General features: G+C 48.8%; 12 protein-coding genes across 12 annotated transcripts; 5 read left to right on the top strand and 7 right to left on the bottom strand.

The window, feature by feature from the left end:
• Positions 1-1,088: 1,088 nt before the first annotated feature.
• Positions 1,089-2,989, bottom strand: N7503_000992 (uncharacterized protein; the record flags this gene model as incomplete). Its single annotated transcript, XM_057060553.1, has 2 exons — positions 1,089-2,128; positions 2,155-2,989. The coding sequence occupies 2 exons, from the start codon at positions 2,987-2,989 to the stop codon at positions 1,089-1,091; spliced, it is 1,875 nt and encodes a 624-aa protein (XP_056927476.1).
• Positions 2,990-3,758: 769 nt separating this feature from the next.
• Positions 3,759-5,191, bottom strand: N7503_000991 (acetyl-CoA acyltransferase; the record flags this gene model as incomplete). Its single annotated transcript, XM_057060552.1, has 2 exons — positions 3,759-4,641; positions 4,698-5,191. The coding sequence occupies 2 exons, from the start codon at positions 5,189-5,191 to the stop codon at positions 3,759-3,761; spliced, it is 1,377 nt and encodes a 458-aa protein (XP_056927475.1).
• A 393-nt stretch (positions 5,192-5,584) lies between these two features.
• On the bottom strand, positions 5,585-6,804 carry N7503_000990 (zinc-binding alcohol dehydrogenase family protein; the record flags this gene model as incomplete). Its single annotated transcript, XM_057060551.1, has 3 exons — positions 5,585-5,716; positions 5,804-6,203; positions 6,284-6,804. The coding sequence occupies 3 exons, from the start codon at positions 6,802-6,804 to the stop codon at positions 5,585-5,587; spliced, it is 1,053 nt and encodes a 350-aa protein (XP_056927474.1).
• A 382-nt stretch (positions 6,805-7,186) lies between these two features.
• N7503_000989 (acetoacetyl-synthase) lies at positions 7,187-9,730 on the top strand (the record flags this gene model as incomplete). The annotated part of the gene is made up of 9 exons (XM_057060550.1): positions 7,187-7,435; positions 7,502-8,125; positions 8,194-8,229; positions 8,281-8,361; positions 8,417-8,541; positions 8,602-8,666; positions 8,717-8,866; positions 8,928-9,231; positions 9,313-9,730. 9 exons carry the CDS (start codon positions 7,187-7,189, stop codon positions 9,728-9,730), a joined length of 2,052 nt encoding a protein of 683 aa, XP_056927473.1.
• Positions 9,731-9,924: 194 nt separating this feature from the next.
• N7503_000988 (zinc-binding dehydrogenase) lies at positions 9,925-11,010 on the bottom strand (the record flags this gene model as incomplete). The annotated part of the gene is made up of 1 exon (XM_057060549.1): positions 9,925-11,010. One exon carries the CDS (start codon positions 11,008-11,010, stop codon positions 9,925-9,927), a length of 1,086 nt encoding a protein of 361 aa, XP_056927472.1.
• A 1,644-nt stretch (positions 11,011-12,654) lies between these two features.
• N7503_000987 (uncharacterized protein) lies at positions 12,655-13,721 on the bottom strand (the record flags this gene model as incomplete). Its single annotated transcript, XM_057060548.1, has 4 exons — positions 12,655-12,918; positions 12,978-13,367; positions 13,449-13,597; positions 13,667-13,721. The coding sequence occupies 4 exons, from the start codon at positions 13,719-13,721 to the stop codon at positions 12,655-12,657; spliced, it is 858 nt and encodes a 285-aa protein (XP_056927471.1).
• Positions 13,722-14,214: 493 nt separating this feature from the next.
• Positions 14,215-16,523, top strand: N7503_000986 (uncharacterized protein; the record flags this gene model as incomplete). The annotated part of the gene is made up of 4 exons (XM_057060547.1): positions 14,215-14,318; positions 14,369-15,471; positions 15,618-15,910; positions 15,963-16,523. 4 exons carry the CDS (start codon positions 14,215-14,217, stop codon positions 16,521-16,523), a joined length of 2,061 nt encoding a protein of 686 aa, XP_056927470.1.
• A 257-nt stretch (positions 16,524-16,780) lies between these two features.
• N7503_000985 (CDC2/CDK family serine/threonine-protein kinase) lies at positions 16,781-18,256 on the bottom strand (the record flags this gene model as incomplete). Its single annotated transcript, XM_057060546.1, has 2 exons — positions 16,781-17,639; positions 17,691-18,256. The coding sequence occupies 2 exons, from the start codon at positions 18,254-18,256 to the stop codon at positions 16,781-16,783; spliced, it is 1,425 nt and encodes a 474-aa protein (XP_056927469.1).
• A 286-nt stretch (positions 18,257-18,542) lies between these two features.
• N7503_000984 (copper chaperone CCS1) lies at positions 18,543-19,489 on the top strand (the record flags this gene model as incomplete). Its single annotated transcript, XM_057060545.1, has 4 exons — positions 18,543-18,560; positions 18,619-18,691; positions 18,768-18,902; positions 18,975-19,489. The coding sequence occupies 4 exons, from the start codon at positions 18,543-18,545 to the stop codon at positions 19,487-19,489; spliced, it is 741 nt and encodes a 246-aa protein (XP_056927468.1).
• An 870-nt stretch (positions 19,490-20,359) lies between these two features.
• N7503_000983 (uncharacterized protein) lies at positions 20,360-21,312 on the top strand (the record flags this gene model as incomplete). Its single annotated transcript, XM_057060544.1, has 2 exons — positions 20,360-20,572; positions 20,698-21,312. 2 exons carry the CDS (start codon positions 20,360-20,362, stop codon positions 21,310-21,312), a joined length of 828 nt encoding a protein of 275 aa, XP_056927467.1.
• Positions 21,313-21,397: 85 nt separating this feature from the next.
• N7503_000982 (nucleotidyl transferase AbiEii/AbiGii toxin family protein) lies at positions 21,398-22,444 on the bottom strand (the record flags this gene model as incomplete). Its single annotated transcript, XM_057060543.1, has 3 exons — positions 22,025-22,444; positions 21,821-21,945; positions 21,398-21,723 (listed from the first exon to the last, which is right to left on the bottom strand). Exons 1-3 carry the CDS (start codon positions 22,327-22,329, stop codon positions 21,398-21,400), a joined length of 756 nt encoding a protein of 251 aa, XP_056927466.1. The 5' UTR covers positions 22,330-22,444.
• An 837-nt stretch (positions 22,445-23,281) lies between these two features.
• N7503_000981 (uncharacterized protein) lies at positions 23,282-24,531 on the top strand (the record flags this gene model as incomplete). Its single annotated transcript, XM_057060542.1, has 3 exons — positions 23,282-23,410; positions 23,473-24,236; positions 24,291-24,531. The coding sequence occupies 3 exons, from the start codon at positions 23,282-23,284 to the stop codon at positions 24,529-24,531; spliced, it is 1,134 nt and encodes a 377-aa protein (XP_056927465.1).
• Positions 24,532-24,709: the final 178 nt, after the last annotated feature.

The raw sequence follows: 24,709 nt of genomic DNA, 5'->3' as shown, positions 1-24,709 counted from the left end.
GGTACTGATCAAAGTAGGTTGAAACCGTCAAGGTCATACCTCGGATAGTAACGGAACGGATACTTGGCCTCAAGGCCTTTTTTCAGCAAATTGTCATGGCCCTCGGGTGTATGAGTCGTTGGCCCTACCTCGGCTTTGGAGACACCGCAACCTCCTTTTTGGGCTCTTGTTCTCGGTTAGGCTGCTAAATGCGACTCTTAGTCCCATGAACACTCCATCAAATAAGACGGGTTCAATTGTATCCTGCACAAAACACTCGAAAGACACATGGATCTGCATTAGAGAAGTGGACTACACCACAAACATCACGGCAAATGGAAAACCATTACCGGGATAGTTAACAGAATACAGCCATTAGTAAATGCAATAATCCATGGTCTCATATCTTAATTATCACAAATCAGTTTCATCATCATTATCGTTGATAGCCATTGATAAGCCTTTTCAAAGTAATGTATGTCAATTCTACGGTTCAAATATTTTCAAAAGCTATGTTATCCCAAGGTTCCAAGGTTGTCTAATATACTCCTTATAGGAAGATACTCTTTCGACTGCTTATAGTACACTCCCGGGGTTCAATTAATCTTTGTAGCTGTTTGAAGTCAAAAATATATATCTCGAACCTTACCGGGTGAACTATGCTGTTTGTTGTGATAATTCATAAAGTCCTCCATTAAATGGCACCAAACTCCAAACCTTGGAAGGCAGACTAAAAGTATGCTGAGGAGACATCATTAACGGCTTGATCCGACCTCGGAATCCATGAGCGTCATTGTTGAGATAAAGTTATAATTGAATTCGCATTTACTATGTTTTTTGGGTTATCCGGGCCCACTAGCTGTCCGACTCGCAAGTGAAATACATACGTTATGGTGAAGCGTTATGATCGAGATATTATATTATCAGTCCATCTTCTTTTCTACATATCACCCCTAGGTCTCAATCCTTGTCTCCAACTGCCCCTAGCGGACCATTTAGACGACACGGACACTGGATTGCATACAGCTGTTCCCCACTACACTATGTAGATCGGGATGTATGGGTTGGTGGCCTGAGGCCAATAATTTCAATAAAATCAAGGACGCGTCTTACGATGCGGACTTCTCCTGTGACCAAAATTCCGCCCACTGGATGTTTTTGTTCTTTTTCTGGAATTGTTGGATCCCATATTCCCCTTCAGAGCCTGGTATCATCATACCATGAAAGGTGTCTTCGATGAACTTATCTTGCCGCGGGCTCCCCGCATCATGCCACGCGAGGCGTACTAGCTCTTTACAAATGGACGCAGAACGAGGGGCGCAATGTGCCAGTTTGTCTAAATAATCCTCTAGCAACTTGCTTGTATCGTCCGACACGCCATGAATTGCACCGATTCGTTCCAGCTCGGAGTAATGCACCTCTCGCCCTGAAAGCATGGCTTCACGGAAAAAGGGGATTCCCCACTCGCGTGCCATGTATCTCGATATGATGGCAGGGGCGACGCCGATTTTGATCTCAGAAAGAGTCCAGCGAGCATTCGTGGAGGCTAGGCGAACATCGCAAACGAACCCGAGCCCCACTCCACCTCCATAACACGGTCCATTGATAAGAGCAATCGTTGTCTGGGGGCAATTGTCGATGGCAGAAAATAGGGCCTGGATCTTTGCATGGTACCCATGCTCCTTGTCGGTGTTCGTCGTTTTCGTGCCTCCACTGAGATCCATGCCAGTGCAAAAAAACCGGCCTTCAGCTTCCAGGACTATATGGAAAGTGTCTTGGCAGTTAGCCAAGTCGGTGAATAGCTTGGTCAACCCCTCGAGCATCGGTGCAGTCATTGTGTTTCCATGCTGTGCTCGTGTCATGGTGATCCTCACCACAGCGCCAGAGCGCGAAACCCTGTAGTCCGGTAGTTCGGTGACTGTGGTCCATTCTCGTGTCGGTTTGTCTTTTGTGGCCGACTTTTCCGTCGCTGTGGCCATATTCCTCTTTGCAAGTAAAGCTGCCCCGGCTCGGCTTCCGTATGGCATGCCGATCTCTCGCGAGATCCATTCACCGACGGAAATGAGCTTGTTCAAGTCGACTCCAGTGGAGATACCGGAGTTTTCGAGAGTATAGATCACATCCTCGCTTGCCACGTTGCCCTTGGCCCCTTTTGCATAAGGACACCCCCCAAACCAGCGACGGATGTGTCGAACGCGCGAATTCCCATCGAGTACGCAGCGACCACATTCGCAACACCCTGTCCATACGTATCGTGAAAATGACCAGCGAGTTTGTCCGCGGGTACTTCACTGAGTAGAACCTCCAGCAGCTTCTTTGTTTGTGCTGGTGTCCCCACCCCAAGCGTATCACCTAGACCAACCTCGTAGCACCCCATATCTAAGAATCGTTTGACGACTCGGAGAACAGCGTATGGGTCCGTAGGCCCGGAATAAGGGTCCGAGAAGATGCACGAGATAACACCGCGTGCGCGCACGCCGCTTTGTTTAGCTGCTGTCACAACCTTTTGAGCGCCGATCAAGGCTTCCTCGACGGAACAATTCTGGTTCGCTTTGCTAAAGGCCTCGGTGGCAGATGCAAATACCTCCACTTCTTGCGCTCCCGCCTTCACAGCGTTCTCGAAACCCTTCATATTAGGGGCAAGCACAGGCAGTGTTATTCCTTTCGAGGCCAACGGTAGGACCTTCTCCATTACCGCGGCGCCGTCCGCTAGCTGGGGAACCCATTTTGGCGATACAAAAGACGTAGCTTCAATATGTTGAAGGCCAGTATCGGCGAGCCGACGTATCAGCTCGATTTTGGTTGCAGTGGGAATCGTTGTCTTGATATTTTGTAGACCATCTCTTGCCGCAACTTCAAGAATGCGCACACCCGATCTCTCTCTACAGCTAGTCGATGATAGCGAGCGCGTCGTGACTCTCAGAAACAAAGCACCCCTACATCGATAGAATCCACGACCGTGAGTGACTAGTGTCGACATACCCCGCAACCTGGTTCCGGTGGTGCTCATTATGTTTGGTTGGTAGATCCGACAAGAAGCTGTACAGTGTCTGCCGGTCGCGTCTGGGACAGTTTCATGTGCTGATTTATTAACTGGATGATCTAGATAAGCATCACGATTTTACTATTGAGCTTCCCGGCCATGTCTAGCTCATCTCTGTCAGGTTGAGATCGAGCCCTCGGGCCGAGGGCTTAATCCAGGGCAAAAGCCCAAAACGCATCTAAACCTTAATGATCCAGCATAGAAGTAAAATACTCTTGGTCAAGCTAAGAGAGGGAAAGTAAGGCATTCGGGCTTGTCATTCATGAGTGTTGGCGAACTTTCCAGCCAGGAATACCAGGCCTTCCTGACGCCCCAGGTGTTCAAGTGGTTAGATCTGCTTCTAAAATAGTTCAATACATTACCTTACTTGCTCCCGAGGTCTCTTTTTCCGTCGTCAAACTTTCTGGGAATAGCGGATGACTATGGCAATGTTCAGCGCAAATCAGTGGCTCTTCACCCTATCGCAATGAATGTGGAGTAATCTAGATTTATATACAGCTAAGAACAACACCAACATGCATGTTGCATCTACCTTGGAGTGCCCAGGTACGGATGGGCAAATTATTAAATTGTTATTCATAAGGCAGAAAAATTATTCTTAGAAGTCTGAATACAATAGAGATCTACGGAGGAGCGATGTATGTGAATGAAGGAGACTTGAATTGAGAGATGGGAGCTATCTGTCTATCTGCGCCGCGTGTCCAATGGGTCCCCACGCCACAGAACAATATTCGATTTACAAAAGTGCAGCCAGCCTCTCTCGAGTATCTCCCAGAGCAAAGTCGTTCCTGTTCTTTTTACTCCGAACCTTTTCAGCGTCGGCGAGGGTGATACCCCTTGCCTCCACAGCAGGGTTATAACCGAACCAGCTTTCCTTTGCAACGTCTTCGCTATTCACTCTTGAGGTAGGTTTACCATCAGCACGCTTGTAGACGTTAACAACAACCGCACCCCCTAGGCCCAGGTTATGCTGCAATGCCACCGTACTGTTATCTACCAGCCGATTGTTTGCCCAGCCACGTAGCTGCCAGGTCAATTCAGCGCACTGTGCCAGGCCCGTTGCGCCAATTGGATGCCCTTTGGAGATTAGGCCCCCGGAAGGATTGATCACCATCTTTCCGCCATATGTGATATCTCCTCTTCGAACCATTTCGTGTGCCTTTCCAGGCTCACAGAAGCCCAGAGCATCAAGAGTGACCATCTGGTTGGTTGAAAAACAATCGTGCAGCTCGCACACCTTGACTTCAGAAGCGCTGATCCCAGCTTCCTTCATCGCGGCCCGAGCAGCTCTCTGCGTCATGTCATAACCAACAAGTTCGATCGCACTCTCCGAGAAGGTCTTGGGTGAATCGGTCAAGAACTGCTGCCCTGCCATCAAGATTGCTTGATTCCTTAGGTGCGGTCGTGCGTTTAGAAAACTTTCGGATACTATAACTGCTGCTGCTGCACCATCGCTGGTCGGACTACACTGGAGCTTAGTCAAAGGCGGATAAATTGTTGCGGAATCCTGGATCTCCTGGAGCGAGTACTCTTGACGGAATTGCGCATATGGGTTGGCCTGGGAATGTTTGTGGGAGATACGCCCGATTTCCGCAAAGTCTTCTGCCTTGGCGCCGTATCTAGAGCAAGTTAATAGTGCCCTTAAGAAGATGGAGTAGTATAAAGTCGGCGGTACCTTTCCATGTATTCCCTTCCCGCGTTTCCAAAATATTGGGCCGTCAGTGGAGATTTGTCAAAACCACGTTGTTCCTTCATCTTCGCTGCAAATCGCCCGCTCGAACTTGGCCGGTCGTCCCAGACAGACTTGAGACTTCCGGGCTTCATCTTTTCAAACCCGACAACAAGGACACAATCTGCATTACCGCTCTTGATCAGAGTACGTGCCAGATACAGGCCAATGGAGCCAGTAGCACATGCGTTGCTTGTGTTCACGATTGGAATGGTAGACATGCCGAACTGATAAAATACACGCTGCCCGGATGTAGAGTCGCCATATGCGAAGCAAGCGACTCCATGCTCGACATCGTCGTAATTGATCTGGGCATCAAGCATAGCTTTTACGCCAGCTTCATAGCCCATTTCAGGATATTCTCGTTCGCCACGAGGTTTAATGAACTTTGTGAGGCCGACACCAAGCACGTAGGCCTGGTTTGAGGGAGTAGTCGCCATGCTGAGTGGAAATTCGCGCACTGTTTCTGATTAAATTCCCTCAGTTATATTCCCTGACTTGAATTTCGTCTTTGTTCAGGTCGATTGCTTTATATTACGATCAGAAATTGCATGATTTGACAATATAAGCGTTGTTTCTTTACCGCCGGGACCGAGGAAAGGCACTTGTAACCTCGGGCTCTAATCAACTTAAAGGCGGATCTTTTGCTACCCGCGAGATTTGAGATGATCACGCTATCTCGGAGAAGAAACGTTCTGATTTCTGGCTCCGTGCTGGTCGGCTACTTTCTCTCAGAATACAGATACGAGGAAGCAAACCAAAATTCTGGATGTCCGTAAATGTTGCCTATTCATAAAACTTCCATACGTGACTAATTCTGTGCATGTGCAGCTTCATATTGTGTCATCAATCCGGAAAACCAATTTCTGCCCCATAACTTGGCCCGCCTTCATCAACTCGAACCCCTTTACCGCACCGTCAAGGCCATCTTCACCCACTATTTCTGGATGAGTTTGGAGTTTTCCCTACAGCCCAAATGTTAGTCAGCACGCATTGTAAATAGACACTAGGGGAAGGGATTCAACTGCAGGTAACAATGCAATCACTCATACCTCTGCCATTAATTGCTCTGCCAAGGCGTAGAACATCCGTCCGAACTCATAGTCTTCCTGGCTGGCGTGCATGTCTTGATCTCCGAACTTGAAGTACTTGCCAAAAGCAGTATACATGACAGTGGTGATTGTTTCGACATCCTCGCGGGGTGATTTGACAGGCAAAAGATTGCCGTACCGTAACCCCAAGCCAGAACGGCTTGATAGGGCGTCGGCACAAATCTGTGCGGAAGCAGGAATGCTAATAGTATCCCACGCATATCGAAGCTCGTTCCGCGTCAGATCCCTTATCTTTGAACCTACATCTGGGTCCATGTAATCGAAAGAAAAATCGGCTCCCAGGTGTCTTGTGCGTTCAAAGTGCTCCGGTAGGCATGTAGTGATAACCGTGTATCCCGATCTAATTTGGATGTCAGAGATCAATTCTGCTAAGAGACAAACACTAATCTTTGAAAAGACTGCAAAGATGGTAGCATTCACAATTTCGCAAGTTGAATCGCAAGCGTTGCCGTTGCCGTTGTTCCTCCGTATATCAAGACCGGGACGTTTTTGTTCCTTTCAGGATCAGTGGGCAGCTTCAACTTCAATGACTTCTGATATAGACCTTGGCCAACAGTGATCAACCCGAGAGGTGTAGTGGCTGCTTTTTCAAAGGTCCAGCCATCAGGAATTCGCATCTGCAAATCACCCCTGACGACGGCATATTCTGCAAAGACACCGTCATCCGAATTGACAAGATTTGCCCCATGCGCGCACCCAAAGACCTTATCACCTGGGCTCCAGGACTTGCTGACTCCCTTACCTACTGCCTCGACAATGCCGGCATAGTCGCAGCCAACGATACAGCCGTCCGCAGCTCTCCCGTAGGAGACTGATTTCCAGTCGGTTGGGTTAAGTGCGATAGCGACAGGTCGAACAAGCAAAGAGTCTCCCGTCATCTCAGGGCGCCGCCTGTTGCGGTCAACCATGAAATCCCGACCGTTCACAACCATAGCCTTCATTGTGTGGTATTTCCGAACGGTGGGAAGTTGCCCTAAAAGCACGCGACCACGGCTGGTCATTATTTTCCCAAAATGCATTACTTTTGTCCCCTACGTCGGAATTTTCACAATTCAATATTTGTACAATGTAGCGGCGAGTTATAAATAATGTTTTTTAAGCTCCCTAATCATGTGGTTCTAGGCATCCTCCAAGCATTCGGAATTCTCCATGTTTGAGGACGAGGGTAGCCTCGGCTAATATAAGTAGAGCAACAACCACCTCGGCACTATGCATCTGTTCCTCATATAAAGTATTTTTAATTGTAGTGAGACTTGACCTTTGGTGATGCTGCGTCATACGTTGTAAGTTGCTGGCCGCTCAACCATCTCTGAGTTGTAAAGCATGACTTCAAAGCAGCCCGTATGGGCCCCAAGCGACATCGAATCAACCAACATTGTCAAGTTTTTGAAGCATGTCAACAAGAAGCACAACTTGAAACTTAAGACATATGACGACCTTTGGAAATGGTCAGTACATCCAGACAGTCTAGCGAAGTTTTGGGGTGAAGTGTGTGTTTTCCTTCGGATTTTGCCAGCCTCAGTGAAACCAGGGGATGTTCTACCGGCGAGTGATAGCAGCGGCACAAGAGAGGTAGAGTTTTTCACCCAAGTATACGGCAGGTATGCGTTTATAATACCAGGATTGACGACAATGTAGCTGCCTCTATACCCCCCACCCAAATTCTTCCCTTCGGCCACCTTCAACCTTGCCCAATTCATCCTCGCCAATCGAAACAAAGGGCAAATCGCCATTCACTTTGTCAGGGAAGGGGTGCCAGGTGTCGAGGAAATCAGCTGGAGGGCCCTGGAAGAACGCACAAGGGAAGCGTACGATGCCTTAGTTGGCTACGGGATCAAAGCAGGTGACAAAGTGGCGGTTGTCATGTCCAACTCTGTCAACGCAATCGTCCTCTGTCTCGCTACACTTGCAATTGGAGCTGTTTGGTCATCAGCATCGCCAGACCTAGGGTCTAAAGCGATCATTGATCGCTATAAGCAGATCGAACCGAGGATCATATTCGTCGATGACGCATATATATACGCCGGCAAAAGAATCTTCCTTGAAGACCGGATTGCGACCATCTCACAGGCGCTATGCAATGAAAACAAGCACCTCAAGAATGTGGTGGTCATACCCTATTGCGGAGTATCAATAAATATGTCCAAAATTCGCAAGGGTTTATCCTGGGAGGCATTCTTGAAAAACGGGAGTGGAAGGACGTTATCGTTTTCACCGCTACAGTTTAGTTCCCCGGCCTTTATCCTTTTCTCTTCCGGCACGGTACGCTACGTCTCCTTCGCACGTCAGCCATGGATATACCACATTCTAACAAATGTTTATATGCATAGACTGGAACTCCTAAATGCATCGTACATTCTGCTGGTGTAAGTCCGCGTGCAAAGGTCAAAACTACCTTGTTCTAATATGTTCATTAGGGCGTGGCACTCAAAGTTAGCACCGATACACGGCTACAGCATGATATGAGGCCAGGAGATGTGTTCTTCCAATATACAACAGTTTGTGACATGGACAGATCACCAGAGAACAGAAGAAAGACTGACATCTTGTTAGACGGCGTGGGTGATGTGGATCCTCAATTTCATCAATCTTTCGTCTGGGGCAACAATGTTCCTCTACGATGGCTCACCATTCTACCCTGAACCAGCCGTCTTGCTGGATCTTGCAGCCAGGCTAGGGTAGGAAGCGCTTGGTTTTTGAGATTGAGGAGCATGGCCAAGCTAATAGACATTACACAGAGTCACCGTCTTCGGCACTTCACCCCGCTATCTCTCCGAGATACGGTCGAGGAACATTGTCCCACGTAAGTATGTCAAAAACGCTGTAAACGATAAATGAAATTGACTTTGACAGGCGAACAATACAGCCTTGATAAGCTGCGAATAGTAACGTCTACTGGCTCTGTTCTCTCAACGGATTTGTATGAATGGTTCTATGGCCAGGGATTCCCTCAGAAGACACAGCTTATATCTATGAGCGGTGGTACAGACATTGCTGGAAGCTGTACGTTTTCCAAACAAAAACTGACCCGACCTCGAATAACTGATCCACATTCTCTCTAAAGTTGTCGGGGGGTGTCCCATTCTTCCTGTGTATCCTGGTGAAATCCAAGCCAAGTGCTTGGGTATGGCTACCAACGTCTTCGATGCTTCTAAGACTGAGCCAGAATCCATTGAACTCTCCGGAACCCCTGGCGAGCTGGTTTGCACACAGCCCTTCCCGAGTCAGCCGCTTGCTTTCTACGGCCCCGGTGGCGACGAAAAATACCGAGGCTCGTACTTCTCGCGGTTTGGAGCTCATGTATGGTCTCAGGGGGACTTCATAAGGTTCCTTCCAGATACCCAGGGCCTTTTAATCCTCGGAAGATCGTAAGTACTAATGATCACTACTGAAGTCACGCAATGGCCCACACTTTTCTTTCTCCTTGTTTCTCTGACCTTTTTCTTTAGAGATGGTGTCCTAAATCCATCCGGTGTGAGATTTGGTTCGGCGGAAATATATCAAGTCGTCGAGACTATACCCGAAATTTTGGACTCCATATGTGTCGGACAGAGACGCTCCTTTGATGGCGATGAGAGAGTACTCCTTTTTGTAAAGATGAAAGTGCCGCATATACTGGACACACGACTTGTTGATTCCATCAAGGCTGCCATTAAAGATAGATACTCTCCTCGCCATGTGCCCGCGTATATCTTCCAGGTTCAAGATATCCCATACACGGTCAACGGGAAGAAGTGCGAGATAAATGTCAAACAAATTGTGAGCGGCATGAACACCAAGGTCAGTGGGACCGTTGCAAACCCGGAGAGCTTGAATTTATACGGGCAATACTTTCATCTGCCAAATGCAGAAACAGCTAAGCTATGAAAAAAAGCTTCGGTGGCGAACAGTAGAACAATTGAAGAGCAAAGCCTTTTCGCCAATTTCAGAGTGAATGAGATCTCAAACAACCTTCGCTGCTCTTCTAATGATCCGATGAATATATCCAGCCTGTATAGATGTTTTGATTTAGGTTGGTTATTTACGAATTTTATGCCCGTAAAAAGGCAATCAACTTATCCTCACTCCGGTACAATCACAGCTTTGATAGGGATTCCCTGCTCAACTAGACTAAGAGCTTCTTCGAGGCAATCCAGCGAAAATCGATGGGTGATAAGATCGGCAAAACGTAATCGACTGCCATGTTCAGATGCAATCTCCACTGTTTTCTTAAAACTTTCCGCATCAATGCCCAAGCTGCCAATGATTTGTAGATTGAGATTATTGATGCGCACGGGGTCAATTGGTGCTGTGGCGCTGCCTGAATACAGCCCCAGAATCAGATACTTGCCATTCATGCCAAGCAGATTAAAGCCCTCGGGAAATGCAGCAGCAGTTCCAGCCGCCTCAATAACAATGCTTGCCCCACGACCTGCGGTGAGACGTTTCACCAATTTCAATCTCTCCTCGGCAGTAGTATCCGCAACTGACATTGTAAAAGTAGCACCCAAAGCCGATGCAGCTTCAAGACGACGGTTCGGATCACCAATCACGATGACAGAGCGGGCACCGGCCAGGCTTGCCAAGAGTGTGCATGCTAGGCCAACAGGACCGGAACCTTGTATGACAACATCCGAACCAGGTTTAATAGCGCCAAGTTGCTTTAAGCCTGTCAAAGCTGTTGGCATCCCGCATCCAAACACAATGATATTTTCAAGCGGAACACTCGGAGGTACCCGAATATACACACATCTTTTGTTGAGAGTCGCGTATTGCCTAAAGCAAGCCCCGTTTGGCTTTCCGACAGGCGGTGGCCAATTAAGATTGCGACAATGTAGGGGATCTGAGGCATCACACTCCGAGCAAGCACCACAAGGTGCCAAGGGCATCCAATATAGCATATCTCCTTCGGACAATGGTGCGCCAGCACGGTCAGTTTTAACTTCCGCACCAATGCTTTCAATCACACCAATGGCTTCATGTCCAAAGCACACTGCCTCAGCATTGACTGGGATGTCACCCTTCAATCTATGCACATCGCTGCCACAGACTCCGGCCATTGACACCCGCACCAATAACTCATCGGGAGCTGGCATTCGAACTTCTTCCTCAACGAACTTTACAGGTTCACCTGGGCGAGTAAATACCGCGACTTTGCCGTGTTTCATGATTGCCTTGAGATATTCTGCAGCTTTTCGAAGTCTTGGTCTAGATTCGGCTGGTTTCGTTCCGCCGTTTTACAGCAGGGGGCCGCTCTGGATTTTATGGAGCTTGATGTCACAAGTAGGCAATATGCAGGTATGGATCAAGAACGGAGAGTTACCCTAGGAAGTTCAGTACTGAATTTATTTAACCTAGAAAGCGAAAGCTCGGCGACGAAGAAAGATTGATTATTCGATTCCTGTGTTTGATAGCCGCTTTTCGGCCCGCGGTGTCTCCTCGGGTCAAGTTGTCACCTTTCCCAATTCGATGCAAAGAAAATTATCGGGAAAGAATGACATGAGAGACAGCGTAGGAATCTGAAACATGAAGCTATCAGGATATTAAGGGAGGAAGAACTACCATCTGCATGCAATCGTTGGAATCCCCCCGGGACTTCACCATGTAACTCTGGCACTGGGTTCGCGAATTCCACAGGGAATTGTCACGGAGCCTGATAATTCAATACCACAAAATTAGTTCAACACCCTCACTGGCCACATTTAAAGATGTGTAGTAGTGGCAATTCAGAAACAAATTAGCTAAACATCGCACCGCTTCGCTAAATACACGTCAATATTTAAGATAGGGCTTCATTAGAGCCTTGGTATAAGTAAGAGAAGGTGGCTCAGTGGGTATCACCCTTTACTTTAATCACCTTCCCCATTCCTGTGTAGCAGTCAAGCTCTCTTGGTGTAGCCAGCACCAGGCTGTCTATCAAAGTTGTAGAAATTCAAAATTTATTAAATATAAAATGATGCCAAAATGACTAGCAGTGCAACAGCGACATTAAATAGCAGGAGCCATAAGAAAATATGAGTATAGATCGATTACCTATGAAAGTCTGAGTACTGGCACTTTGCCTCTACTTATATTATCCCACTCTATCTATCTATCTGTATGGGGATGTCATACATGTGCAGAAGCATAGATCTAGTGATAGGTTCGTCACATCAGCTGTTGCACTCAACCTTCAGCCAATACTATCTTTTTATCCAATTATGTCCATGTGCTTGAGTCTATTAATTTCAGTTGAGGACTTAATTTCGCGTTAAGAATCGAGCAAAAAAAGATCGTAAGTGGTGCCTCGTCTACCTGCATGCACTTCATTCTAGTCAATATGCAGTGGCAGCTAGCCACGTCATTGTGTAACACCAAAACCCAACAAATGCAAGTTAGTGCCAGAGCTTATGCGACACTAACACAGCTATGACAAAGGACAATCGAGGCGTCCGTGGCTTCCTTGAGTAAAGTCATCGAGGAAAATTGCCAAGTAGAACACAATATAAATATGTAAGAGCACTTGGAAAATGCTCTAATTAGGTCCAGATTTCTGGATAGATAGAAGTGTTTCGAGGAATGCACAACCTGTGGACGTTGATACCAAATGGAGTATTGCACAGCAAAGCCCTCGGTGGTCAACAATGGGGCGATTTACACCTGCATTAATCTCTGCTGGATTTCAACAGAATTGGTATTGACTCCACTACCCACTAAGTATTCATACATGTCATGATATTGGATACACTGATGCTAAAGGGCAAGTACAGAAGCAGGTCCATTAAAAATAAAGCCCAGAAACTCGAGCTCGTCAATCTTCACAGGCGTTACAATTAGCGCCGCCGATTCTGGTTGTTGTTCCTCCGGGTTTGCGGTGCATCTACCATCATCGTGTCGCTGTAGAGACCAGAGGATTGTTTCTTATTCACTGGTTTGGCCTTCTCGTCGAAACCATAGCGCCCATCCTGCACATTGGGTTCGGCCCGTCGATTCTGCCGTTCACGATCAGCCTGTACCCGCATGTCACTGTAGTTGTGGTTGTTGGTGTTGGCAGATCCAGTGGACTTGAAGGTCATGGAGAGCAGGCGTCCGTCAGCCTAGGTATATAGTTAGCAGGTAAGTCTAGCTTGTTTTTTTTTTTCTGTCAAACTCATACCCGCTGGTTGTGGTAATTGGCAATAACGTTCTCAGCATTCCATTTGCTCTCGAACGCGAATTCGGCAGTGACGGTCGGGTTGTGCGAAACGATGCGGCAGCTGAGCATGGGACCCGATGTGGGCTCCAGCGCAGACTGGATATCGGCCGCTGTGGTGCCTGGCGCAAAGTTGCTGCCGACCACGACGAAGGGACCGGATGCGCCCTTGATTGACAGGCCACCTTTAGGAGCGCGGATTGTCGCCTGACCAGAGCCAGATTCGAGGGCGTTCAGTAGTCGCTCTGCATTAGGTTGACGGTTGCTCTTGGCTGGTCTCTTTGCGGGCCCGGAGGGAGCGTTTGCCGGAGCTTTGGACTTGTTGCCACGGAGGTTGGCAGTGGAGGCGGAGCGCTAGAATTTGCGAGCCCATGTCAGAGGAGTGCTTGTTTGGATATTTGGCGGGAACTGAGAATAGGGATTGAACAGTCTTACCTTGGGCACACCGATGCGGCTGGCCAGGCTCCCCGGTTTGGCACTTTGCGACTTCTGGATCCCTGCGCTCGGCGCACTGGCGCGACGGGCAGTCCGATTCTTTCCGAGGATTGAGTTCGCAAGCTGTTCCTTCTGCTTCTTCTGGCGATCTAAGTAGGAGTGGTACCGGTCAGATTGCTGGCAGCAGGGACATCAAAGGGGAGTCGCGAAGTGATTACCGGACTGAATGATCTCGTCAAACGAGACAGGCTTCTTATTTTGCTTATTAGCCATAGCGACGATGGAATGGAATAGTGTTATGGAAGATGAATGAGAATCCAGCCAAGGAAACTCAGGTTAGGACGGGTGGCGGAGGAGCTGAATACGAATCACGGAGGAGAAAAGAAGCTCCAGAATTCGGGATCGGCGACGGTGGGTCTCCACTAAACAATAAGCCCGCTCTATGCACATTAATCTACTTCCCATTTCCACATGCTATGTGAATACCGCACTCCAATCGTCCTACATTTGTAATTTATTACAATATGATTTTCCGATGATGCCATCTATACGCCGACATGCGACGAATATTCCCCATGTAAACAGTAAAAGTGGCGTACCTTCCTATTTTGGATTCTCTGTAGTAGGGCTTCGACTTCTTCCAATTGTTGTTTACTGCATTTCCTTCCACCCGTTCAATTTCTAGTACACATCAACGCAATCTCCAAGATTTTCTGTATCCGCCAGTCCCTTTTGCATCAAATTTGCATGTACGACCTCGTTCGAAATGGATACAGACAAGAAGATCCGGTCCGGTCCTGGTTCACCAGCTGAACGCCGTTCGACATTCTCACTTGGATTTGCATTCAAGACTCCATCAAGGAGGCTCAGGTAAGGCTTGAGATGCATTGCAAACAATATATGCTGAAAGACCTTTGCAGTATCGTAGATCCGCCCGATCTTTCACCGACTTGTGCTGAAAGAGGCCATTATCCTGTGTTCAATCCACTAGACCCACGACACAATCCATCGGCATCAGTATCATGGCGCCGTCAGGAGAGTCAAACCTCATCTTCTGACTCTCAAAAACAATCTCACTGGGTCCAGGACTTCCCCCGCCGGTCTCTCCACAAGGCTCGATCTGGCTTGCTGGCTCTCAGGGCAGGCTTTCTTCGACGTCACCGTACAAGTATGACCGTGGAGATAACACCGGTCCGCAACACAGAAGCATCGAGTGCCAGTACACAGGAAGACTTGAATTTTGGGGTCGCTCTTTATCGAACCAATGTGCCATGGTCCCCAGCCGAGGATGAACCCAGCATCGATGTCCTGATGAGAGCCGCCGCATTCCATCCGCTGGCTAACATTGCATCGGCACCAGAGGTGAGAGACATTCCGATTTGGGGATTCCACGACCCGGACGCCGTATTTTCTAATGATGTGACCATGGCTTTTCACCCAACTGCAAGCAAAGCAAGTTACGACGGTATGCTTGATTCCCAGAAGCCCCATAAAGAAGAAGCCAGCAAGGATGGAGAGGAAGCTGTTCACACGAAACGAGAACCGAAGTCGGTTCGTGAAGCTCATCCGGTTGCGTCAGCAGATTGGGAAACAATAGAATCGTCCTCGACGAGTTCCACTGGTGGAGAGGATGAGATGAGAGACTTCGAACATGCTCAAACTGCACATTTACAGGAGCAAATAAGGCCTCTGCAATCCACTCAAAGAGTACTCATTAAGGGGAATCCTTCCATGTCACATGAAGAGATCGAGTCTGATGACGAACATCACGGTTCTCCGTCATTGAGTCGACAAGTTTTGGAGAACAGACGGGGCTCATTTATGCGACGTTCCTCCGGTGTGTTGAGTACGCTCAGCTCAAACACTTCTCACAGGCGGAGAATGAGTTGGATGCAATCCGAAGCATTCGCGACTCAAGAGCGGCTGCTGTTGTTTGACCAAGGGCCACCAAGCCCTGCAGCTGGTACATGCTCTACTAGTAGTCTAGGTAAAAGCTCTGCTGATGTCCCAATTGCCTTCCCTGGTCTGTATCAGGCATTGTTAGAGCAGTGGGCCGTTGACAGAAACAGAAACAGAAGTAGTGAGAACATTGTGGGCAATTTCCCTAGGGTCTTGAGGATACGGTCACTAATGGTAGGCAGGTACCCATGACATGTCCTTCACCCACAGTGAACTTCCTTTTTGATTCACCCCACCGGAGATACGAAGAATCCATGTTATTTGACCCCCTGCACAGCAACCCCCAACTGATGGAGAGCTTTCTTCCAGAGTCGGATCCAGGAAACGATATGGCTCCCGAAGGCGAGGAACCGAACCCAACAGATGCTCTTTCTGGGCCATTCATGACTGGAAATGATGCGCTTGCCTTCGATACCAACATTAACATGCAGCCAGAACTAGTAACCAGCACTCAACCTGAAGAACGTCGTCATTCATTTGGCTTGCACATCTCTACTATCAATGTGAGTATATCGATCAGTTATCACCGCACTAGATGATTAACAGTGATGATAGGAGTCTAGACTCGAGACAAGCCTTGAGGAACAGATACTCCCTCTCGAGAATCAAATGTATCAACAACAATACGGCGAGACCAACTGCTCTTCTGCCCGGGTCTGGGGCTATGATGCCGCAGACAGCATGTTTCAAAGCTCTACCCAGTCATCCATTTACACACGGGGAAGCACCATGTCCCCGGACCTCACGTCCATTACGTCCTTTTCCAACATGTGCTCACCACTGAGCTCACCAATCGACGAGGAAGTTCTTTTCTCGAATCCCTTCAGAAATGAGTTTTGGAATGCTGATGGCAAGACAAGCTCCTTGTACCCTGACCGAGGTGACCAGCCGGTGAAAGCAGGGCTGCTAGTTGCCTGGGACGGAGGAGTCCACAGTGGCCGTGGCTTTGATCGAATCCCATCCAGCAGAGAGCATCAAAGCCATGGTATCAGAATGCCAACCACAGCTCCCCATTCGTCTCAGGGCACTGTGCGTGCGGTGGTGATGAGAGAGGAAAGCGAATCTACTGATGAGTTCTACCCTGGAGCTCACGTTCCGGAAACATATCGTCGTTGAAGTGAAATGAACGGGGTTTGCCCTGCAAATACGCACTGGCATTTTGAGTTCGAGATTCTACCAGCAAAGTATTCGGTCTTTGCATGCATCTGTCGTTGTGGCTTTTGTTGCTAGTCATGTATTCTTATGCACCGTGTACGGCACCAGGGCAAATGATTGTTTGATTCAGCTGTATGGCATTAACAGCACCTTGTCTGTTGAATCCGTAATTGAATCCGTAATTTGCCCTCAAAATGTTATACTTGTAGATTATTTACTTAGCCCAGGCGGAGGGTGAACCCAGCGCCAACCTCTCCTGTATCTCCTCCTGTAGCACCACCAAACACCCCAGCAAAATCAAGTTGAGGTGCTGCCTGGCCATGCTTAGGAGCTTCAGGTGTATGATGGCGCCTCCGCTTCTCCATTCCAGCCTTCGAAGGAAAAGTAGGGAACATCTCCTTCGGTTTGGGACGAGGATCCTCCCTAAAATAAGGATGAGCAAGACACTGCCGGGCCGTCGGACGTGAAGCAGGATTGAGAGCCAACAACTCGGACAGCAGGTTCAATCCCGCATTAGTCAAATATGGGAATCGCGAGCGAGGCAGCAGCGGAGGATTCTTAGATGTCGAACTCGACTGTGGCAAACGCAAAGACTTGGCATTAGGCAGAGACCGGAATCCAGGCCAGATCTGCGAATTTGGCGGGCCTGTTAACTCGAAGATCTTGGAAACTTGATCCACTTCGTTCTTGCCCTGGAGAAGGGGCTCTTTGGTGAGTAATTCGCCGAAGATACACCCAATACTCCACATGTCTACCTCGGTGCCGTATTTGTCTGCGCCGAGGAGCAATTCCGGAGATCGATACCAGAGTGTCACGACAAGCTGGGTCAATTTTGGTGGGGGATCTCCGTAGTAGCGTGCCATGCCGAAATCGGCAATCTTGATCTCGCCGCGGTTGTTCATGAGGAGATTGGATGTCTTTAGGTCGCGGTGCATGATCCATTGGTCGTGCAGGAACTCGAGTCCACCCACTACCTGGAGGAGGAGGGTTTTGATTTCGGATGGGAGGAATGGTTCGCGCATGTCGTCGAGAAGGGTCTTGAGGTCGTGTTCGAGGAAGTCCATAACTAGGTATACACTAATCGGTGTTAGCTTGTGCGTTCCATCTAGTGCAGGCATCAAAACTCACTCGTCCATCTGATTACCCATAACAACCTCTCGTAGGAAGACTACATTCTGATGTCGCGCTTCAAGCAGTGTCTGAATCTCTCGCAGCCCAGTCACAGGGAACCCGTCCGGCGAGCTCTGGATCTTCAATTTCTTCAACGCGACCACCTCCCCCGTGTTTATATCCTTTGCTCTAGACACCCAGCCATAGGAGCCTTCTTCGATGTGATTCAAGCGCTCGAAATTGTCAACATGTCTGCAAGTCCCCCATTCCCGCACCGGGAACCTCAGCAAGCTCGCCTGCTTCTTCTGAGCTTGCTGCTCGCTCTCTGGAACCTCTGCATCGGCGGGTGTTGCATTGGGATCATTCGATAGCCTCCTTCGCTTGGAAGGCGGTCCTGAGACTCCATTGGGCGATTGGGCAGTGCCATCCGTCTGTGTCGCAGTCCGAACCTTACTGGCTTCCTCCAGCTGGCGCTGCTTCTCAGCCTTGGCGCGTCGTTTCTCCTCCTTTTCGCGTTTCTTCTGCGCGATAATCGCTTCAGTTTCGGGGTCTTCGTCAGCCCATCGCGACTTGGAGGCTGACATTGTCTGTGGGTGGGTTGGAGAGATTTTTGGTTAAAGAGCGGAATGACGTTTCTATGGGGAAGGTTGGACGGGCCGAAGTGCAGCTCCGATTTGAAATCCAAATTGTCCCCGCCTAGTGTTCCTGAATTCCGAACCATTTTTTTGCTTCATACTCTCCCTTTTGTTGTTCCAAGACTATACTTCTCACTGCTAGGCCTAGTATCTTGGCTAAGATTTTCCCTACATCCATTGGTCCTTGCTCTTTGTTGGACATTTATCGCACCGGCATCGGATCTACTTCCCCGCCATGATTGAACCCTTCCAGGTCGGTTTGGTCGGATACTGACTATAGAAGAGGTGCTAACAGTCTTCCTACATAATAGACGACCTTCTCGGTCCCAATGACCTGCGAAAGCTGCGTCAAGGACATCTCCACCTCGCTGTACAAACTCGATGGTACGATCCACCCCTCTTGTTGATGCGCCACTTGCAGTCAAGGACAACACAATCTCACGCTCCCGGTATACTCTAGGCATCCAGAAAGTCGATGCGAACCTCAAGGACCAACTTGTCTTCATTGAAGGAACCGCGCCCCCAAGTTCCATCGTTTCCGTGATCGAGAATACAGGCCGCGATGCGATCCTGCGGGGCAGTGGCACAACAGACAGTATGTACTGGATCGGGCTTGCACCGCTTACAATTCCTTGAAAAGAACATATGCTAACCTGTAAATTCGTAGGTTCGGCCGTCTGCATCCTCGAAACACACTCCAACGCCGTCTCCAATAAGATCCGTGGCCTGGCTCGCATGGTTCAGGTTTCTTCAAACGTAACGTTGGTCGACCTGACTATTAACGGTATTGCGCCCGGCAAGTACTGGGCTACCATCCGGGAAGCCGGTGATATCTCTCAGGGAGCTGCATCCACGGGCGGCATCTGGGACTCTTTGAAGGCGAAGGTGCTCGGCTCAGAGCCGAAGGAGCCTAGGGGTATCTTTGGTTCCGTGGAAGTTGATGCGAAGGGCCGTGGAAGTGTTTTCTTGGATCGACCGGTGGCTATTTGGGAATTGATTGGGCGTAGTATGGTTGTTTCCCCGAGCAAGGAAGGGCCATTCCAAAGGGAGGATGCGAACACATTGGTTGGTGTTATTGCGCGCAGTGCAGGTGTTTGGGATAATGATAAGATGGTTTGTTCGTGCTCTGGAAAGAATGTTTGGCAAGAAAGACAGGAGCAGGTTAGCCAGGGTATGGCCTGAGGGACTTGGGGACCTTGAGGGTTTGTATATCCTGGAAGCTGATTGGGCTGTATGTGGTATCGGTGATGATTTACGAGGTCAATAAGATGCATAGATGTTTCAATACCCCAATATAAAAAAAACTTCATACACAAAATGAATGACAGTTCGTTCAATCCAGACTAATGCGAACCTTGTGTGGGGGCGTTACCATGTAGTAGATTGTCGATTCGAAGTACTGGTTGGGAAACAACACTGGCGATTAGCAGACATGCCTGAGTGGCTTATCACCGCCACACTACTATGATATTGGGATATTGGACTAGACATCTGGAATAAAGACTAACTCCTTTTTGCTTTCCTTTTGTCTCATTCGAGTTGCTCATAGTTTGTCCTACCCACTTTGTTCTTGTTATTTACCGATTTATATTCAAGCCACCCTATATATGGCTAGCGCGGTATTTACCCCTGCTCTCGATAAGATCGAAGCAGAGTAGAAAAAAGACCAATGCTATGAATTCCTATTCCTCGGCTAGACAAATAACGGTTATCGCACGAACAGGTGATCGGCACAGGGAGTCGCCCCACCGAGATCTACTGGCACAAGGGACGTCATTATTTTGCATTCTTTGTGCCAGAAGTTATGCCCAACAGTGCTATATGCAAGCCAATCCTATGGATGGTACTTTTGCATATAAATTCCCCCAAATTGAAACAACGCGAAAAGCAACTCCATCGGAATAAATTACTAGAGAAATTCGTGCATAAATAGAAGCATCCAGACCCGAAGGCAAAAAGTGACTAAGTCAATCACGTGCCATGAAAATGAATGCCCCGTTCCCCGCGACATGACTACATAGTTGATACAGGGCCTTCTCCTAGTGTACAACAATGTTAGCCCCGAATTTCCACGTCAACGCCCCGGTCCCGCCGGACCCCGTAGAGAAGGCCCCAACATACTCCCCAGACGAGGTTCCTTCATGTGGTGGTCACGGAACCCTCGAGATTCTGGAGGTGACTCGCTATCTTGAAAACAATGGCATCGAGTGCTGTATTGTTGGTGTTTCGGCATTGATGTTTTACGGTGCTGGTCGTGTACGAGATGTATGGCCATCAATCTTTCCCTATGACTCCAAGCGTCTGAAAGACCTCGGTATCCAGACCAGGCAGCGGATCTAGTTTGGTATGAACGACAAAGAGTAGCTTAGCTGACTAGTTTTGTATTTTAGGAATGGGAGCTATGTGTCCCCGATGACAAGGTCGGCGAGGCGGTCTCTCTTCTCTCCGCTGATTCGATGGCCCACAAAATTCACGCTGTACCTCCAATTGCTATCCCGCAACCTTCGTCTCTAAGCCACACCTATCACCGATTCAAAGGCAGGGGTATTCATTTTTACTTTATTGTTGTTCCTGCATATCACGCCCACATTACGCCTGGGCCCTTCCGCATACGACGCAGCCTAAATGGTGTACCGTATCCAACATTACCGGTCTTGATGCAAAGCTTCTTGGACATGAACGACGACGTATCTCTGTGCGATTGCATTGACGGATCAAATGTGTCAGAAGAGTGGGGGATTCAGAACCTCAACTTAGACGGGTCAAATGATCTAGAATGGACCCGGAGAATGAACATTGGAGCTGCAGAAGCTGCAAGGGGGAAAGGATGGATGTTTGTGCATTACTTCCCCACATCAACAATAAGCAAACGAGAACAGTGGGAGTCGCGGGTGCGAGGTAAGAAGGGGAGGTTAGGCTGGACCACCCCTGATACAATATTTGAGACGCGGTTTCGTCTCAAAGGATCTCCCGATCCATGGACTCAGAAGCTTATATCAAGTTAGTCTGCAAGGCCCGTGGTAAATAATGAAATAATTATAATTATCATTGATAAATAGTAAATTCGTGGCGCATGAAGGGTTGTCAACATCAAAGCCCAAGGAGAAGCCTCATATTGTCCACTTGTTCTGGAAAGGTCGCATATTTGGCGGCATATTGCATCCAGAAATACTGTCGCTGCTCAACACTAAAGCAATCTCGGAATGCTGGTATTTGAATCGCATATTGGGTGAAAAGAAACTCCAGGTCCACGAAGTCTTTGCTATCTTGTTCGCCGCGCCTGGCGAAGGCGTCTAGTTTTGCATAGATTTGGAAGACCAATCCAAGTACTAAAACGGGAGATCCCAATGGTGTTGGTCTATGAGGATTGATCGGTTCGCGGGAGGATTGAAGATCCTCCGGTGTCCCCAAGTTTCCTGCAGGAATCATCATTTGTCAACCGCCTTTTGTCGATTTACTTCGGGGAACAACCCGGAATGAGCAGCAGGAAGCAGGAAGCAGGTCCACACTCACCACTTATGACGATATCCATACTGACCGCCAAGTCCGGTACGTGGGGGAACTCCCCATCCACACTGCGGCCCGTGTCAATGAATATTTGAACGGAAGTTCGGCCATGAATAGCCGGGAAATGAATTCTAGTAGCGGTCAACAACAGTCCCACCCCATCACGAAGAGACGTGAAAGAGAAATAAAGAGTCAAGGTCCGCTAAGTACCGGGGTTCTGCAGTCAAAATTTGTCTTAAATTGTCCATCGAGGTGGCAACTGTAATATCGATATCTTGGGTGCGGCGACGACCACCCCGCAAATAGACCGCCCATCCTCCGATGAAGGCATAAGTAACTCGACTCGACTCGAAAAGCGCCGCCACGAACCTCGCTGCGAGGCCAAGATGCAGGAGGTCGGCGGTATTGGATGGATAATAGAGCTCCGCGAAGCGGTCCGTGTTATAAATCTCAGCCATCTTGGGCGAACAAGTTAGGGGCTTCAAACGTTCGGAACAAGATCTGCTGGTACCCATGCATCCGGGTTGCCATCATTGTCACGAGGGGAGGGGAAGAGAAAATGGCGAGGTGACCACGCTTTTCGGTGAATTGGCCCCCGGCGAAATTCAAACCCCTGTCCGTTTGAGCGCGATGCTAGTGTTAGTGTGAATTAGTGTCGAAGCATTAAAGGAGAGCCGCGAGCACACGTGACATGAATTAATTACCCGATGAGCTTCCCAGTCTATTTACATCTTCAAGATGATTTATCTTCAGGGGCTATCTAAAGTCTAGCCTTTAAGAGGTCCTTGGTTTATAACTCCTTATCATCTGTAGGTAGGAGGTGGATCATATGATGGCATTGATGGGGGTGGCTTAGAGGTGCTTAATCTATATAGAATGACCATGCAGCTAACCAACATCGTAGCCGATGGCAGCCTCCAGGGCTCGGATGCCCTGCCTCTCAGATGACATGGAGAATGAATTACCCAAGTCGAGGTACATATATATCATTAGCCGCGCGGGCAAGCAATCTATCCGGTTGACCCACCGGATAGACTCCCGAGGTCAAACTATCTTATATGCAAACTCCAGGATGTTGCATATCTTATATGCAAAGGTTCTCTCGATTGATCCAGATAATTTCTTGTCATTAAACCGGTGAACAGTCAGCCCTATGGCCACGGTGTAGGTATATTGCCTCGAGAGATGGACCCAAAAGCTGACATGGATAAATATGGGAGGACTAATCAGTGAACTCTTGACCAAACTCTCTATGCGACCGTACACTAAATGATCAATTAATCCAATCATTCGTATCAGTAACAATAAAGTAGACAAGGAATAACAAGCCTGCACATCTCCGGGGAAAAAAGCTCGACCAATCGCACCCAGTGACGTTGTTGACGGGCTCCACTTCTCTACATCTCCAACTTGCACCTTGTGTACACCTTCCACTTTCCCCAACCTCAACACCCTCCCCACCACGCAATGACCGACTTAACACCCACACTCAGCCAGCTGGTATCATCCAAGCATGGCCCAATAATCCCCTCCCAAAAAGCCCTTCGCCCGTCCACCGAAACAGCCGACGAATTCCTCAAGGAGGCATATCGCATCGTCAGCCACCCCTCCATCGCATCCACCCAAATCACCAAAGCTAACCAAGACAATCATAACAGAATTCACACATTCAATCCCTCCTCCAATACCTGCAATCAATTCGCCACGCCTACCTAACCACAACAGCCCCACAACGTCGCAACCAAAACACCAGCACCCGCCAACCACACTCACCACCCCCAACATCCCAGCACCTCACAGAACCAGAGCGCGACGCAGTCGACTCCTCGACCGCTCTCCTCCTCCGCGACCTCGCAGCCTCAATCTCAAATCTCGCATCCGCCGAAACCCTCCGCCAAGACACTGAAGCTACCATCCTCCGCAAACGATACGGCCACAGCGCCGCAGGCGCTCTCCTCTTCCGCTGGGCAGGCGGCGGTGGCCCAGGCGATGATGAAGATGCGCAAGGGAAATCCGCAGAGCAGGTACATGCCGAGGAGAGCGCAAGGGCTCTTCGCACAGTGCGCGAGAGCGTGCTTTGGCTTTTGAGGCGCGGATTGGAGGGCGCAGCGAGTGTGCAGCGGGGGATGGTAGAGAAGAGAATCGAACGTGTGCGCGAGAAGGAGAAGAGTGTTTTATATAAGGCTGCAGGTAAGGCTGCAGCGAAGTCTGGGTCTGGAACCTCTGCGCAAGGTGGTCTGTCAGAGCGACAAAATTATAATGAGAAGTCTCCTGCGTCTCTGCCGACTCCCGATGCGGTGCATCTGAGCGAGGCCGATACAGCGCGGATCGAGGCACAGCTTTCCCCGGAGCAGTTGCAGCTCTTTGCGGAAGAAAATGATACTATGCTGCGCCATTATGAGGATACGTTGAGCAAGGTCCAGTACGTTTCGTCTTATCTTTACTGGGTGTGTTCCATGGCTAATAGTGCTTTAAGAAATGCCGAGAAGTCTCTTATTGAGATCTCATCTCTGCAGAGTACGCTCGTCTCCCATCTTTCTACTCAGGAGGAGTATATCTCGCAATTGGTCAGCGATGCTGATACGACTAACACAAATGTTGGACGCGGAAACAAGGAGCTTAAACGTGCGAACGAGCGCCGGAGTACGGCGCAGGCCGTGTTTTGGGGAACCGTGGGCTTGTGTACTTGGCTTGTTGTGTGGGATTTGGTCTTTTAATGGTACAGTACACCTTCGACATTTTGTCAGGAGTATTTAAGTGTATCGAATGAGATGCTTAAGCTTTTCTATACCATTGAGCCTAATATACCGAGGTATAAATCCGGGCTTGCATAATACCCGTACATTCACTCCATGTCCTACTGTTGAAATATATATCGCATTGGAATAGGCAAAT

Source organism: Penicillium pulvis (genome assembly GCF_028828015.1).
Source record: "Penicillium pulvis strain IBT 33274 chromosome Unknown contig_10_segment0_segment0, whole genome shotgun sequence".
NCBI lineage: Eukaryota > Fungi > Ascomycota > Eurotiomycetes > Eurotiales > Aspergillaceae > Penicillium > Penicillium pulvis.
The sequence above is the reverse complement of the archived record's forward strand: the minus strand, read 5'-3'. Positions and strand labels throughout refer to the sequence as shown.